The 17,822-nt window shown below is 41.7% G+C and overlaps 1 protein-coding gene across 1 annotated transcript in view; it reads right to left on the bottom strand.

Annotated features, from left to right (window-relative positions):
- EYA2 (EYA transcriptional coactivator and phosphatase 2) overlaps positions 1–16,677 on the bottom strand; it is a 48,839-nt gene extending 32,162 nt beyond the window's left edge. Inside the window, exons 1-4 of the mRNA XM_066330640.1 lie at positions 16,565–16,677; positions 12,906–12,954; positions 12,155–12,297; positions 9,191–9,307 (exon numbers count right to left, since the gene is read on the bottom strand). Of these exons, the coding sequence (XP_066186737.1) occupies positions 9,191–9,307; positions 12,155–12,297; positions 12,906–12,954; positions 16,565–16,673 (418 nt within the window). The 5' untranslated portion in view covers positions 16,674–16,677. The remainder of the gene's footprint in view (positions 1–9,190; positions 9,308–12,154; positions 12,298–12,905; positions 12,955–16,564) is intronic.
- Between the last annotated feature and the right edge of the window lie 1,145 nt (positions 16,678–17,822).

Raw genomic sequence — 17,822 nt, 5'->3', positions numbered from 1 at the left:
TACAGAAATTTTGCTTTCACATATAGTGGCTTTTTTTCATGGACCTCTATAGACAACACACACTCTCAGACTGAGGCTGGTTTTACATTTGCAATGCTGCAGAGGTGGGAGCAAGCGATTTGTTTCCATCTATCCTGGTAGCTCAGTGCCAAGTAATTGCATTCAAACTCCCTGCAAATCAGAAACAAGCCTAGGATCTCCCCCTTTGGATCTTCTCCATATGGAATATGGCTCACATCTGTGTTCAATCAAGCCAGTTGCTAAATGTCACAATGCCCTCATTCACAGGTAGCTTAAAGAACATTTAGCTCATAATAAAACAATCTGAACTCTGAAGTAGAACAGCTCTTCAGATGTGTGGTACTGAAAGTGTTCCTGTAAAGTATTTATATCACAAACACACTTGCATGGAAAGACACGGCATGAAAGGAGTCCACATGCCAGGCAGAGCCAGTGCCATGATTTTTTCCTTGATAAGTAGATGTGGCCCTTCCCTATGTGAGTGTCCAAGGGCAACATGTACAGAAAAACTCTTTGTGAGCTGATTAATGTTCTATTCCTGTTCTCATACAGATGGATTTCATTTGCTATTTTCCCCTCATTCACTTTCTAATTCAAGCATTCCAAAAAAACCCTATGCCATGGTCAATGATAATTTCAATGGTGCATGATCTGGCCTGTGTTCCTGCAAAAACTTTCATACCAGCTTCTCACCCTCTACATCTGTCTTTCAGTCACTGCAGAATCAAGGCTGCATTTCTTCCCCTCCTTGCCAGGTATGAGCAAGTAAAGAAAAGAAAGGAATATTCATTCTTATTTTCAGTGAATTCAGAACTTAGCTCTGGCATTGCTAAAAAAAAAAAAAAAAAAAGGTTTTTTTCAGCTAATGAATGCACAGTATGATAAGGAATGCTCTCAGGGAGTGGTGATTATGAAGACAGGATGGGCCTGTGGTGTAGCTCAGATCAAAACCACAGCAAGCTTTGAAAATCAGGTTTGTGCCCTTGTCTTTCACAGGCCAGATTGGCCTGGACAACAGGGAGGTGCTCTCCAAGCCTCCTGCACTGCTCAAAAGAGAATAAACTACTCTATTTAGAAGAACAGATGGTTTGCACTTTCAACATTCAATGAAATACCCGACAGTCAGAGAAGGAGGTGGCCAGGTCCAGCACAGGTGGATAGTCTCAGTGTTTGTCACAGCTCTCTGGGCAGCCAGCAGCAACTGTGAGCTCAGGAACACTTAAAAAATGTGACACTGAGGGTGGCTACCATGGGCATTTCTGAGTATGTTTGTGTCATGATTTATCCAAAAAACAGAATGATGCAGCTTAGACCTAAGCATTTCCTCTGGCTTGTAGATGAAATGCACAATCGTTCCACAGAGAGTTCTCTCAAAGGATTATTTGACCATTTAGGACTAATAAAAATAAATGCCTGCAGGGGTCAGCTGAATTGCATGGTGTTTTACAAGGCTGCACACAATGGCCTGTGCATTCTGACATCATGGGGCTGTTTTCCTGCAGGAAGCACTGCTGACTGAGTGATGCAGGCCAAGGCACAGCCCACCTCCCTGCACAGTGTGCATCACCCTGTGCTGTGCACAACAGCTGCCTGAAGACTTCCGTGGTCATCCAGAGAGGCTCTTTGCAGTGCTTTAGCTCTCTGACAAGCTAATGTTTCCTGCAGTAAATACTGCCTTCTCCAAGCTGCTACATTTTTAGTGAGAGGTTAAGCACTCATCAAAATTACTTCCCACCAGCTATACTCCAGTGCCTTGTAAGGTTCCAAATCCTACAACATCTGCCTGCATTTACTGGGCAAGAAGACTCATAAAACCTTGCATGGTTGTCAGCTGTGGAGGCATTTCAAGACTATCTGACCTGTGAAAGGAGAAGAAAAACTCAACCCATATGTACTTTGCAGCAGATTGCTCAAGTGTTTGCCATTAGGTGTAATGAACCCTTCCCCAAAAAGTCTTGTATTTCTGTCTGGAAGGGCTCAGACAGTGCAGGGAAGAGCAAACTGCATTAAGCTAGCTAAAAAGCCTTATTCTACAATGTTACACCACTTGACATCAGCAGTGTCTGGTAAAGGACATTGCTCCCAAAAGCATATGAACACCTCCCTGCAGATGATACTCTTAGATACAAAACCCATTCAACATAAGCCCATTTGTCTCCCACCACAATCCCGTGCAGTCCTGTCAGCCTGACCAGGTGTTTGAGGGCACTCTGGTGATATAAAACACATTTCACAGTTCAGTTTTTCTGAGTCAAAGCTCTTCCCCTGCTCCTGGGTGTATTTAACCCACAGAGCCTCAAAGAGCTTTAATAAGTGATGACCAGAGCAGCTCTAAGAGCCTGACTTTTACCATCCTTTTGAGCTTGGTCATCTGTATAGCTCAATCCAGATCAACAATGGTGTTGAAAGTGCTGGGATGGTATATAGTTCCTCTCAGGATTTGAACCATGGGAAAGCAGTTAGATTTTACTGTACTTTAAGAAAGTGTTTTTTAACCACTTCTGTCTAACAGTGCTACAGCTATAGAAGGAAATCACACTGGACTGTCTTCAAAAACAAATCACAAGGAAATGTTTTGGGCCAAAAAGTGAACATCCTTACACAAGGATGTAGACTGTTTCTATGCAATACCTTGTTGAAAAAGACAACCAGCAAAACTGACTTTATCTGGGTAACTCCATGGACTCCAAAGAATAAAGATCCCTCCGGCTGTAGTTTCATCCTGGACACAATCCTCCACTGATAGTTAACAAGACATGATAAAGAAAAGCTGGATTTTCCACCTTCTATGCTAATTAATGGCCATGAACCACCAGTTCCCAGGTCACCATTCAAATCTAAGCAGCCTTGTCATATCTACTGTCATGCCATTCTTGCCCTGTCAGCACAACTGTTATTCAGCAATTCTCTTCCTCTTGAGCAAAGTAAATCTCCAAATACCAGGGGAAAAGAGGGAGTTGGTCAGCACATCTCCACTCTTTGGCCCACTACTTAGGATCCCTGTAAGTCTGAATTGAGTAGTTTAGACCCAGGCATTTGTCTTGAGGCTTTTCCAGCCTCCGTGCACTGCTTCAGTACTGCAGGGGCTCCAGGGGAAGAGCTACAACAGAGAAAAATATAAGAAACTTGACAACAGCAGAGTGATCTTTGTCCTGGTAATGACTTGTCATGTCAATTAATCTGCCAGTTACAGACTTTTTAAGCCAAATTTTTATCCTCCTCTTTTTATTTGTGATAACTCAGTGGGCTCCCTTCAGATAGTGCAGGTATTCTTGTAGTTCTGGAGGTCACAGCACTGCAGTGAGAAGTGTCAGAGTTTAAACCCTGCCAATATAAACAGAAAGGGCATCCAAATCACATATAAAAAGGCCCAGGCAAGAGTGTTATCCACTGCCAGCAGAGCAGTTCAGAAACTCCTGAGCTGCACAGCCTGCGCTGACTGAAGCAGGGTCAGGCTGAACTTGTCCACAAACATTATCCCAGTCTCTCATCCTGTGACTGAATTTGTTTTTTTCCACCACAGCATTACCTCACACAGTGCTTGGAGATGAGGCACAACAAAAGCAGTACCAGTACTGCACAGCATCATGAATCTGGTGTTTCCTAACTTTCAAATGCTTGGCTAGGCAGGTATGATGTCTCTTGATACAGATTTTTGTATGTAATTTTACACTAGCTCTTCTATTGCCTTCTAGACAATTTCAAAATCATTAGGTATACCGAATCAATTATTCAATGAAGCTTCAATAACACTTTAGCATATTCTTTGCCAAGTGCACTGTAAGCTGAATAATCAAGACCAAGCTCATGATTTCCCAAGCTTGTTACCATCCCATGTTTCTGGATTTTTTATATCCTACAAAAGCAATGACAATGAAATCCACAAAGAGGTGTCTCTGTGACATCTCTGTGACTGTTTTCTGTGCTGATTTTGCTCGTTAACCCACATTTTGAGATTTCTATCTGACCTCCACCAATGCTCCCAAGACAGTCAAGCAGCATGTTTGGGAAATGTCACTTCTTTCTCCTCTGTTGACTCCCCCTTTCTCACCAAACTTTTCTTTGTGTTTTCCTTATCCAGTCCCTTTACCATTGCCCCTATCTTACTGCTTCCCTCTGATTCATGACTGTCACAGCTGCCGCCACCTCCCCAGTGTCACCTCTGCCAGCCTGGCGACAAAGTCACACAAAAGCCTCAAGGAGACACAAAACACCTCCAAAATAAACACCCTGCCTCAGAGAAGATTCCTGTTTTGACTGCACCAGTTAATATTTGATTTCCATTAAATGGCAGGAGTTAGAGCAGAGCTTTCCCCTTGGGCAGCAGTAGCACAGCTCCTTGCAGCCTACAGTGCATCACTGTCAACACCTTTGCCTCTCCCACAGACTTCCCTCTCCTACAAGTCAGCTCGTTTTAAAACAAAGTAAATGGAGCACAGTCAGCCCCTGGTGTTTAAATATCTTTGAAAGGGAGACTGTGCTGTTATTCTGAGGAACCTTGTATTTACACTGCAAAAAGTGAGGTCTGACCCCTCCTGAAGAGAGGCCTCTCCCTGCTGAACCCACCACGGAGTGGAGCACAACTTTACTGCCATGCTTTAGACTGCAATTAATGCAAACCAGCTGTGAAGCAGAAGCCTTTGAAAAAGGCTGCTCATTTTCTTCTGAGGTTTTAATTTTCTCAATCTAAGGCATCTGAGTGGCAGTTTGCTGAGAACAGGCTCTCACCTTTATTTTTGGGAGCTCATATGGATTCACTATCTGGATGCCAAAGCGTGATCCACATTTCTCAGGTGTAGATTGAAATTTCATCATTATTTTCATCACAAAGTACTTCAAGAATCAAGTTCAAAACTAAACATGGACTTCCTTTGTAAAATTCATGCAGGCAGAGGTAACTGTTCATGCCAAATTGGTATTTATAACCCCGTATTAAATTTTTAACACGCAAATTGGCACACAATGGCAAGAAGTTCTGGCATCTCTTGGAAAAAAAATTGTGAAGATTATCCAGATATCAACAAGGGTCAAAATGTTTTCAGCATAAGAAAAGATTTCAATTGATTAATTATTCAGATTTTACTTGTTCTCTGGCCAGGAGAACAATTCATAACCAATTCACTCCAGAAACACAAGCAATATATATATAATTAATCCATTTTAAATCAGTGTTGCACAAGAGAAATGCTAATTTCTATTCATTCACTACTTCACAGCTCATCAGAAGGGCTCTACAAAGAAAACAAATATTCAGCAGTAGCAAAGAATTTCACTGCATAGGTCTTTGGTCCCAAATTTATGTCTGTCCCAAGCTCAACACTGCTCTGCAATTCCTTGGCAAAGGAAAGTTATCCGAGTTACATAACTGATTTTTCCTTTGTAATGTAAAAAGTATTTTGTGGGTAGATAGATTTGGATATTAAAAAACCCCAAAAAAGCAGTCAAATCTTTTCCTGCCCAACAACAGCATCCACAGTGGTCTTTGGCCACAGTTTTAACTGTTGTGCAACTTCATAGTTTCATAGCAGCTGTCATTTCAGCAATTACAACTGAAGAGCAAGGCATTGTCTAGGAATTAATGACAAGCTGAGAAGAGATGGCCTAATGTGCAATCAAGGGGTAGCACATGCTCTTACAACCACAGGAAATGCTCTATAAGCTGGCTGTTATTGCACTCTCTGCAGAGCTGATGGCCTCTGGGTTAGCTAATGTGCTGGCACAATTTTCTCTTTGTATTTTACATAGCTCAAGAAATGCTAAGTTTCTTATATTCCAAAGATTTCTCCCCCACCCTCAGCAACAAGCAGTTTCTTCAGCTACCAGTTAGTCAGCTTTTGGGGGCAAAACTGGAAGATAATCGTGTGTCTCATGTTCAGTTTCTACCATTGAATAATAATTTTACCAGAAGTCTGAGCAAATCACTGCACTGCTGAACTGTCAGAAAATGTAAACTTAGAAAAAAGTGTGCTAAAAGGCAAAATATGTTTCTAAAACCAAGCCCAGGGTGTTTGGTGATCTGGTGCTGTAATTGAACACTTACATGAGGACTGACTAAGAAATGAAATGGACCTTGAAGAAACGTTTCTTTCCCAGCATGACAAATTTACCACTTTAAAGGCAAAAATCTAATGCAAGCTGTTACCTCCTCTCCAGATTCAGGACTCTAAAAGTGAGTGCCATCCCCAGACCGGCCACATGCATATTTCAGATCTTTTCACTATGAAACAATATTCTAAATGCAATAATGACATGGAACAACCCTGTACACAGCACTGGTTAAAAAGAAGGGAGAAAAAAAGTCACTCCTTTAGGGCAAATATGTGAATTCCAAATTTCAGTCTGAATGTTACCTGAAGCCTGATGATATCCATTGTTATTTGGCAATTAAAATCTTTATTTCAATCCACAGTACCTTTGCAATATCGTTTTGTGTCATTTTTATGAGCTGTGGAACTTGCTAATCTCATCTTCTATATTTGTATATGTGTGTGACACATTGCATTAGCTATCTGGCTAACAAACTCTTCCACAATCAATTTTGTTTCATGCTAGGGAAGCATGAAAATAGATTTCCCATTCTGGCTGGCTGTAAAATAACTCTTTTTCTTTACCGTTTACTGACCAAAACGCTGTTACAACTTATTTTTTGCTCTTTAGTGGATCCTGCTCTTGCTCAGGATACAATTGACAGCTGGAGTTCAGGATGAAAAGCTGAATGCTACCCCTTTACACCTGCACCTGTGTTTGTACTGCAAGCAAACAGACCTGAACAGAGCAGAATCTGCCTTCAGAATAAGCTGAATAATCAAGACCAAGTTCATGATTTTCCAAGCTTGTTACCATCCCATGTTTCTGGATTTTTTCTATCCTACAAAAGCATTTACTGCTCACAGCCTCACAGGCATCCCAGCCTGCCAAACACACACCAGAGGGAACAAACCAGCACCAACCATGCTGGCACTCCCTGAAGGACAGCATTTGTCCTGTGAGACAAATTTGTCACCCAAGAGGTCGTCTGTTCCTTGGTGAGTGGTGTAGCACCTAAAATGGGCACTTGCTGCTGTAACTGGTGTCTGAGGGGACAGTGAGGAGGGATCACCAGGCTGAGCAATCTGACCACCCACCCTCACCCACAGAGGAGATCATCACATTGCTCTGGGAGTTGGCCCTCAGTGGAGGCAGATAACACAAACTTATTTCACCTTACAATACCTGCAGAGAACAGCTTAAAAATAAATAATTTTCCTTGCACTTTGCAATAGAAAACTGAGCAGCAGCTGGAGATGCCTTTCCTTGGTGAGCCCTGACCATCACCCTCTTCACAATCTCTCTTCCCACACGATGCAAAAACCATTTTGTCCTCTAACTGGGAGTTGGAAGCTTGACTCTTAAAGCCCCCTTGAACTTTTCTATTAAAACATATCACTAAAGTTTGCCCTTTTCAGCTGGTTTAGCCCATCAGCAGCAAAGCCCAGTGGTGTGGAGCTGGCAGAGGGAACCATCACCTTCCCAACCCCCAGGAGCTGGGGCGTGGGAAAGCCCAAACCCACATTCCTTGGTAGCACTCAGCACAGGAAGGCTCCTGCCTCCTCACTCCAACCTTTCACTAGCACTCAGCAAGTTAAATAAACCATCCAGTCAGGGAGCTTCAGACTGCCCTTCTCACAAGACGGGAGAAGAAGGGTGGAAATATTTGTTTACAGGAAGACACATTTACTCCTGCTCCCTGTGCCTTGGAGTAAGCACCTGCCACTTGGAGAAACTGTTTTTTCCCTTTTTCTTTTGCACTAAAGGCTTACTGAGCCGGCTGAAACGATCTTCCATGAATAAATATCTGTAAAGAAGTGATTTACTAGCCCCAGGGCACATCCATGCTCATACACACAGTTCTCTGCTTGTTTTGGTACAGCTCGTGGATGTGTCACTGTTGTTTGCAAGTGTAACATTTTCAAGTGCTGATGCACAAAAATTTACTTGTCTAAAACCTCTTGACTGAACAATGGAGGTACCTTAAAAACCTCAGTCCTAAGAAAGCCAAGAGTCTGCCTTCTCAAAAGAGCACATGAGGAAGCAGGACAGGTGAAACCTGTAGGGATCCAGGTGAGAAAACCCCCAAACCCACAGGCTTCCTTTCCCTTTTTTTTGTTTGTGTTGCCACATCCAACACAGGTGTCTTCAGCATGTACTGAGGTATTCAAGCCCCAAAAACCACCTTAGTGTTAGAGAAAACATGCTCTGACAAAACTAGCAGGTGAAGATTCAGCCAAGGGTCAACTCTTAGTCTTCAGCTTTCTTTGATAATATCTGGAATAAAACAGATTTTACCTTGTTTTCCCTGTTTTTTTGCAACTGTTCAGGATTTTTGTTGCTCACAGACTTGAAATAAAAGTGGATGTGTATGTCCACTTTTCACTTTCAGGACTGAGAAGAATTAAGAGAATTAAAAGACAGCTTTGCAATGGGGACAGCTAAGTATAATGTCACAAAAGGGCCTTTTGCATAAAACCCTCAACAATATCAAAAAGTAAAGTGATGTGATTTCTTTCCCCTTCCACAACCTCCACAAGAGTTTGGAAAGCTGTGCAATTCCTCTTTGGTTTTCCAACCCTTGGAAAATCTCAGAGGGATGGGCAAAGCCAACTCAGAGCTTTATCCTTGTGTGCATGCATCTCTCCTCAAGCAGAGTCACTCTCCTTTCTCTTAGTATCAAAGTATCAGTTGTTAAAAAAATAATAGTAGGGAGAATATGCAGCAGTTTAAGCACAGAGCAGTTTGTTCAGGTCAGCGTAAGGCAGAAAGAAGCACTGACAGGACTGTTTGCATGAAGTGTAAAACCACCTTTGTTTGGCTTCCATCAGAATGCAGGAATTCACACCAACACAACAATCCCAGGTATGCAGTCACAGAACTGATTAAGAAAAAGAAAACACAGCTTCTGCAGAAAAGACAAAGCTTATATTGATCACAGGTGAACAATACTGTTAAATCCAGTCCCTCAGCCAGAAATCAATGCCTTGATGAGCAAAACAGATCAAGCAGAGACTTATCTCCATCCCTGTGCCTGCACCTACAAGCTCCCCACAGCAAGTGTAGGAGGAGAACTGGTGCAGCACAGAGCTGTGAATGTGAGTGCCCAGAGCCCACCCTGCCAGCCCTGAGCTGCACTCACCGTGCATCTGGTAGGTGTAGGGAGCCTGTCCTGCTGCCGGGGTGCTGAAGCTGGAGCCATAGCTGAGAAATCCACTCTGTCCTGGAGAGTGGCTCAGGCTGTCCTCTGTCTTAATGCCTTTGGGGTGCACAGGGGGAAACCAAGAGCAAAACGTCAGTGCTTGGCAGATAAAGATGGGAAAAAAGCAAGTGTTGGAATTAACAAATTTTCAGCTGAATTTTAACCTAACAAACTCTTTTTTTCCCCCACACTTTCTTTTACACACACGCATGTATAAAATATATATATATGTGTTTAATTATTTGCATTGCCCAAACAAGTCTCCTAACAGCCAATCAAATGGATCACAAATTTATTTGAATCAGTTACATCCTATATCTACACCCAAATGCACTTTGGCTAAGATGGCAAACAGCCATGAATAGTACTGTTTTCAAAACCAATTTCTAAACATACAGTTTTGTTTTAGAACTGAAGAAACTCACCAACACAAACTTCCTGAAGAGTTATCAGATGCACACAGTGATTAACAATGGAACAGAACCTTCAGCAAAATAACCTCAAGATTTGTGTTCTCAAAGAGTTATTTTTTACTTGCACTGTATTTTCAGCTTTGGTACCAAAACATCTATTGGCAAGTCCTACAGGAGGGTTATCATCTACTCAGTTGGATATAACACACAGTTCAGGAACAACAGGTAAGGCCTGAAGCCACAAAAATCTTTTCATTTCTAAAACCAGGCAATTAAACTGACAATTTACAGAGGGAACGGCAATAGCTGAATTAAACATTGCAAGATGAAACCTTTGCTGGTAATGAAAGGAGTTGATATTTTATTCTGAGATGCTGCTGAGATTGTACAGCTGTATTATTAAAATAAACAGCTCAAAGGTGCAACATATTATGAACCCTTTGGGCGTGATCCTTCCCTCCTTTGCATCCTATTTGCACAACAAAAGGTGGCCATTGGATACTCCCTGGGTGCTGGGATTAAACACAGACCCTGCTGATGTTTGGGCCTCGGATTCACACACTTTCCATGCTGCTCCCATCTTTTAGCACTTGTAGGCAAACTTGTAGACAAGTTCAATTCAGGTGCCTTCCCTCAAACATACTCCTTTCTAGTTTAACTAGAGGCAGCAAGACTGTGCTTGCTCAGGTTTGGAGTAAGTTCTCCCGGAAAATGTTTTCTCTAATAAAAATCACTTATAGCTGTAGGTGAGAAGAACTGCGATTCAGTTTGAGCACAAGCTCATAACAAGAGGACTGTGAAAGGCAAGAAGTTTATTTGGACAATGAGGGGACAGGCTGCTTCAAGTCTGTGGCCTCATCACTGCTGGGGAAGAGCAGTGTGTGCAGAGAAGCCCCTCTTCCCAACATCCTGAGCTTTTCCATTCCATCAGCACTCCCCAGGCCAGCACTCAACCCACCCACCCCAGCTACAATTAATCTCCAACGAATGGGCCTCTTTGGAAGCCTAAAAATTGTTGTCAGACAGCAAAATAACTTAGCACCAAATTAATTTCCACATAATGTTTTGTTTTGTCTAGAAGCTGGCCGAGTTTTATTTTTTGTGCCTAAAAACAATACTGCTTCATTGTTCTTGGTTGTCAGCCAGGTGGAGTTTTTCATGTGCTGTGCTCAGTGTCTTAGAGAGGGTGTAGGGGCTGGGGGAGGGAAACCACTGCTGGAGGATGCTAAGAGGTCACCCACAGGATTTATAAGCAGCATATGGGCCTGACACATGCATGCCCTAAAGCCTCTAGGCAGTAGCAAATGGCTCTGCTTTCACCTGCTCTAACAGGACAACTGTTCAGAGTTTTCCTTGGAAGTCAGCCAGTCGATGCAAACACACAAATAGCTCCAGGAAAGGGTCTCAAAACATTCCTCTCATCATCCTGGTAGAGCTTTGGCTCTGCCAAGGCCACTTCCCCAGCCTTCCAGAGCTCTGCACCAAATCTCCCTTCAGCAAAAGCTGTCTATATAAAAACTTCTTGTTGGGAAGAGATACTGTATTTGCCAAGTGTTTAAGAGCACAAGAGAAAACAGGAGTGGAAACAAAAACTACAAAGCCATTTTAATGGTGCAAGACTCAGCCCTTATGGGAGCAGCCAGAAGAAAGAAGCCCAAAGCTTTCTGTTAAAGTGCTGTACCTAAACAAGAGCAACATCTCTTTGGTCTTTAGGAGTGGAAAGAACCTTCAGTTTCCTCAAGAGCTCGGTATTCCCATGCAGAGCTTGAGGACATCAAGGCTTGGTTTACCAGGCATTCCCCTGGCAGGAGTGCTGGTTTAATCAGTTCCCTGTGTGAACCCCCAGCTGCTACTGCCCAGCACTGTCTCCCCACAGCTGCTGCCAAGGCTGTGCACAAAAGCAGGGAACAAAGCCAACTGGGGTTAGAAATGTGGACTGCACATATAGCCAGTAACTGTCCATTTAAACAAAAACTGTCTTTCAAGACCAAGGTACTCTGTAACATCTCACCCATGCTGTATTCTGCTCTACATTTTGGTTCTTCTGCAGTAACATACACAATTTTTTTTTTCAAAGTAGCCTGTGTTATTGAAACTTCAGGAAGAATCAAGGATGGCAAAGTGTAGTTTTCATAAATATATTTACTGTACCTTGTCTTGACAGTGAATCATGGGAACACTCATGAGCTACTACTCCTAAGTGGCACATCCTACTGAAACTGAATTTCTCATAGTCTATTACTGACCGGCTCCAAACTTACCTAGCTTGCAAAAACATAACCCATGACATGAAGAGCTGATAGGTTCAAACCTGATACAATTCAAAGTAAACGTAACATTTTTAAACTCAAGACTTTCCTCTAGGCCCAAGAAGACAACACTGCTGAGACATAAATGACACTGAGACATAAATGGCTCAAAGACCTCCAATGTGTTTTGCTGGCAGCAGGAGGATGATGCCCTCAGAGGCACCAGGACTGTGGATACTCACTGTAGGAGGGGATCCCGTAGGGCTGCCCTGGGGGAGGATAGGCAGTGTAGGCAGCAGCCTGCTGGATTCCTGTGCTGTACTGAGCCTGTCCATAGGCTGCCATGCTGGGGAAGGATGGGACTGTCACTATATGGGGGTAATGTCTGGTCAGAACAAGAAAACACAAGGGTTTAAGGCAATAGGTACTGCACATGATCTTCTAGAGCGCAAGCAGAACAGTCCTAAGCATCTTGCTAAAATAACCTTCAACACAGGATGCTGAATATTTTGGGAACTTGGTATTGACTGGACTGAAGCAGAAGTTTGTTTTATGAACTACCAGACTAGGCCACCTAAATGCGTGGCGACTTTAAGACACTGCAAAATATATGCAAGTTGAAAAAAACAGAATAAAATCAACACTGATTCTTCATGTTTCATTTTGAGTTTGCCAACAAGTGAGTGCGATGGGAAACCTCAGATATTTCGACACATCCCCTCTGTGGTCACCCATAAACAAAACAATATTCAAACTGATAAGGTTTGGATACCCAGGGATACACAGTTCACAGTACCTCAAACCTTATTTCCCTCCATATCCAAGAAGATTAAGAATCAGCTACTTCACAGTGCCAGAGATGTGCAGGGGAACAGGTGGACGGGCTTAGGGCAGATGTTCTTTAAGGTGACAGAAGTCTGCACAAAATGGCTGTTCAGCAAAACACGGATTTTAAATTACAGCACTTGGCACAGACTTGGCACAGACACTCACTTTGTGGTGTACAGATGGAGAGGACACTGCGGTGCTGCTTTGCTGCTCCCTGGAAAACAAAATTAAAGGGTCTTAGATTTTCATCGTGTTCTGTTCTATGGCCAAGCTGATACAATTGTTTTTACCACTGCTGTTTTGAGAAAAATACACAGGAATCAAAAGACTTTTATTTTTTTGGTTAATAGCCCCAAACTGAGAGAGATAAGATATTCTCTGCTTAACAACAAATATAGATTTAATTTTTAATTGAGGGTGATATCAGTTCATTGAACTACCAGTTTCTTCTTCTCATGGGACTGATATCAGTTGTGAAGCTGGGCTTTGAAGCAATGACTCATAAGCTAAAGGCTATAAAAGCCAATACTGTGATTGCTGAAGTGATTTAAGCTCACTGCACATTTTGATCTTTTGCTTTTTTTGGTACTCTCCTAGACCATGACTCACTTTGTTTAATGTCCATTAAAATATCAAATAATAGTAAATATTAAAAATACTTCATAAATCTCCTTAATTTGAATTTTTTTGAGTTAACTATAGCATACCTTATTGAACTACCAGCAATGAAAAGATTAAATCAGTAGAAAACCTATCACACAAGTTTTATGTGCAAGATGCCTTCTATAATGGACCAAACAGCTGTGTGCTGCAACACTACCAAAGAAAAATGTGCCATCAGCTTTATTCAGAGATAAATGTACCTAATTAAAAACTAAAAGCCCAGAAACAAACAAATAAAGCAAAATTAAAACCTGCAAGTTATACTGAAAACATTATACCAAAAATACCACTGTGTACATTTTGCAGGTTGCCTCCACAGTCCCATCCAAACTTTGCTTCTTCGTTCCTGGCAGCTGGAGCTGCCATCAATTCAGCACTTTAAATGCCAAAACACTCTCACAATCATCAATAATGACAAGGCCCAACTGATTCAGCCTCTGTGTCTCCTGGCTGCATCAGTGCACACACCAGACTCATTGCTCATGGCTTCTCCACCCTCCTTCAGTGACCAAAACAGCACAACTTCCTTGGTTCAGACATTGGTCAGCTGGCAAATGAAACATTTGAACCATTTTTCATTTAATGAAATATTCAAGGACATATAAAGTCTAAATATATACAAATAGTCCTATGAGTTTGGGGAACTTGTGCTGTAAACATGGACAGAACACCCAGAGAGATCCAACATCTCACTTCTGAAATGTTTGTTCATCCTGATTTAGATCTCTCTTGAAACTGTTCTTTCACTCACAACCCTTTTTCACAACATTTTACACGGCTTGATTTTACACTCTAACACAGAGATTACACCAAACTGTTTTAAAAAATACTGCCATTTCATCTGGTAACTTTTTAGACTAAATTTCAATAAAAATTGCATCATCGTGAGTCCTTACTAAAAATATTAATTACTAAGTATCATTGTTTTTTTTAGAATGTTAATTTATGTAATTAATAGTGAAATCTATACAGGCTTATTCACCAACAGGAGCACTCTAATCACTGACAGAAACAAAACCAGAAAGACTTTCTTCAAACCCCTGCAATCCTCCAATACCTTAGAAAAGTAAAACCCACCTGCAACCCTACCTTGCTTTCTGTACCTATAAAATGTGGTACAGTAACCTATTTCCCAAGCAACAGGCAGGGAGGTTTAGTTCAAAACACTGACAAAGGACAGTGTTATTCAAATGCACATATTGACAAAGGATAATGTGACAGACATGTATCTACTCACTGACACATCCACAGAAAAAAGACTGAGTTTAAATCCAAAACTGGGCTTACCTGAGTCGCCTTCAAACTCACTATGAAAAATTTGCCTTGACTTACCTGAAAGACAACGGTTTAGAAAATTAGATTTTCAGACTGTGAAAACAAGAACTACACCATTTGTCTGTCTTTCTTTACCAAATAGAACTGCATTAAAGAAGTAGACATTTTACAATTAATGTCTTTAATTCTTAATGGCTTTTACATAAAAAAAATCCAGCAGAACAGTTGGAGCACAAGTCTCATTCCTTTTCTCTTTGAAAAACACCACAGCTTCAAATTTTTTATTTTGGTACAGTGCAAATAAGTTTGCCAAGAATGCCAAACAGGAATTTATTGTGTGTGAATATGCAATATGCTGCTGTCACTGACAAGAAAAGGCAAAATTGATCCTACAGGAAAAATGTGCACTTGAAAATTGTATTGATAGAACTGCACATCTCATGACAAGCACCCATGAAAACAACATGCCAGACAGCTACATGGACATCTAAATGAGTAAGTGCTATGACTAGACTTGCTAAATGTAATACTTTATGTGTAATACAGAGCACACATTTCTGTGCATTTATTACATTCAGGGCTCTGTCAGTCTGACAATTGTCAAACATACAAGTATTTTCCTGTTCTTCAAATTAACCAGAAGTATTTTCAAGGGAAAGAGCACAATCTTGGTAGCACAGGGGATCATTCTGTAGAGAAAACACCACAATATTTCTGTAAGAAACAAATCAAGGTGAGCTGTCACTGGCAAACTGGTGTCCCACAGCACAGCTCCTGTGCTGGCTCTTATTTCTATCTCAGAACAAAAAACAGTTCCTGCACCAAGACGTTTGCAAAACGATGTACCTAAAAATCATTTCTAGCTCTAATCTTTTCTGCAAACAGGGAACATTTAAAAGGATGTTTCCTTTAGGCTGTTATTCCTTCTACTGCTCTTGCAAATAGGCAGTCACTATGGGCGTGATTTAACCACGCAATTCCTAATGCCTGAGCAAACACGCAAACAAAACATCTCCTGGGCTTCTAAGAGCCTATAAATGAAGGGTTAAACATCCTACTAAAACATAATAGCCAGTGCCTTTTCCTAACTCCCCTCTAACAGGAAGGCTGACAGATCCTGACCGCAGCAAACAATAGCTGGGATTGTACTAGCAAGAACTAGTTCAGCTGCATCACTTGCCAATAATTTTTTTAGCAGATTTAACATTCTTCTGTTTCCTTCACTTGAACAGTACGATGGGGCAGGGAGGGGAGAAGGAGAAGAGCAGATAAATTTCCATCAGAGCCTCAACCACTGAAAGAATTTGTCCCTGATACCTGCCAAATGTGAAACTCCAGAGCAGAGAGCAGCAGGGCTAACCCATGTGGGGATGGCAGCAGGGTCTCAGAGCGATGCAAACTGGGCACAGAGCTGCTCTGGCAAGAGGTTTTCAGGCTGCTCAATCCATTTCTGTGCCTGGAGCTCCCACAGCCCCCACCTGAACAGCTGCACAGCCAGCAAAGCCCAGGGCTCACATTCACACCACCACTGGGGCTCCAGCAAAAACCACCAAGCGTGCACAAAATACGGATTACACCTGCAGTTCTGCCAGTGGAACAAAAACCTACACATGCATGTGTATAAATGCAGGCACCAACTGTACACAGATACCCATTTACATATGAAGTATTTCTATTCCATTTGCATTCAAGCCATTGTGGAACTAAAGGATTCAACCACAACTGAGCCTACAAAAAAAGAAAAACAACCCAAAAACCTCAGTTGCTCACTAAACTGAAGAACAAATTGCCAGAAGAGAGGCCTTGCAGTGCTCAGCTCCCTTTGGCCACATACAGTCATATGTGTTATGTTAAAGCAGCAAACAGTAAGCAGAAGAGCAGCCTACCTTCTATGTCATCTGGAGCCGTGGCATAAATGTGAGAAAGGTTAAGCTTCAGTCTGTCAGGGCACTCTCTATTTACAGTCAGACTGGGTGATATCACTAGATCTAGCATTTCCTTATACCTGAAGGAAAACAAAGGAAAAATACAATTTATTCATTAATTATGCATGCTTACTAATGATTCAATTTTTTTTTTCCCTAAGAGTATAAATATTAAAGCTGATTACCTAAACCCAGGCTTCATATAAATTCCACATAATAACATTCACTAAAGTTTTCATCAAAGGGAAATGCTGAATTAAAATGCAGTACTTGCTTCCTTGGAGATTACACCCATCTGATTAATGATTTCCCTTTCTTTCTGGATTTTGCCATATAAAAACTAAATTTCTGATCTCTCATATGCCATTAAAGCAAGAGTACACACACCATTGTCCAGCGAGGCTGCAGAACAGACTGTAACAGGCTGAAAATGAAGCTGAGGGCAGTTAAGATCATTATCAAGTCTTACAAGGTAATAAAGTTGGCACTGGTGACAGGATCAGTTTTCCAGTGGACACCCAAACCAGGCACCCAACCACAATGTCCTGGCCATTAGATGGCAGTGATACAAGGACTGTCCCTTTGATATGAGCAACCCTATCAGATGCAACCAAAAATTTCAAATTATCCACATCCAGGACTTACATCTCTGAAGGAAAACCATAACTCTTCATGTGTGCACATGACCTACAACATCATGAAAGCTTACAACCTCTGCATTACATAAACCACCCAGAAAAGAGCACTAAATCATTATTTCAGGCCTTATGCATAAAATCAACAGGTCTATTCATGGACACACCACCATTTTCAATCCATGTGCCTACCTGCAGCTCTAGACCTTTCCAGCTGCCTCTTCCCTTGGAAGTGTTGGATGTTTTGGATGGGTACAAAATATGTCATTAAGTGCACAGATTTACACACCTCTGCAAGTTTTGGTGAAGACAACGGGGTGAGTACAATAATGTCTGTTCCATTTGATACCTGCACAACTCCTTTTATGCAAGGCAGGTCTCCTTGAAACCTTTATTCCCATAATGTTCTCCCCTTGTTCCCTGTGCAACCAACGCCTGTGTCTAGAAGAACCCACCAGGCAAGGAAAACCCGGAGCTAAATTTTTCAATTAATTGTCTATTTCTTTTTAAACACACACATAATGGAAACATATTTGAATTTTCCAAGACTAAACTTGCAGCTTTCGGTTCAAGCCCAGACCAGA

Source organism: Sylvia atricapilla, chromosome 16, assembly GCF_009819655.1.
Source record: "Sylvia atricapilla isolate bSylAtr1 chromosome 16, bSylAtr1.pri, whole genome shotgun sequence".
Classification (NCBI taxonomy): Eukaryota; Metazoa; Chordata; class Aves; order Passeriformes; family Sylviidae; genus Sylvia; species Sylvia atricapilla.
Note: the sequence above shows the minus strand (reverse complement) of the source record. Positions and strands in the feature narration are given on the sequence as shown.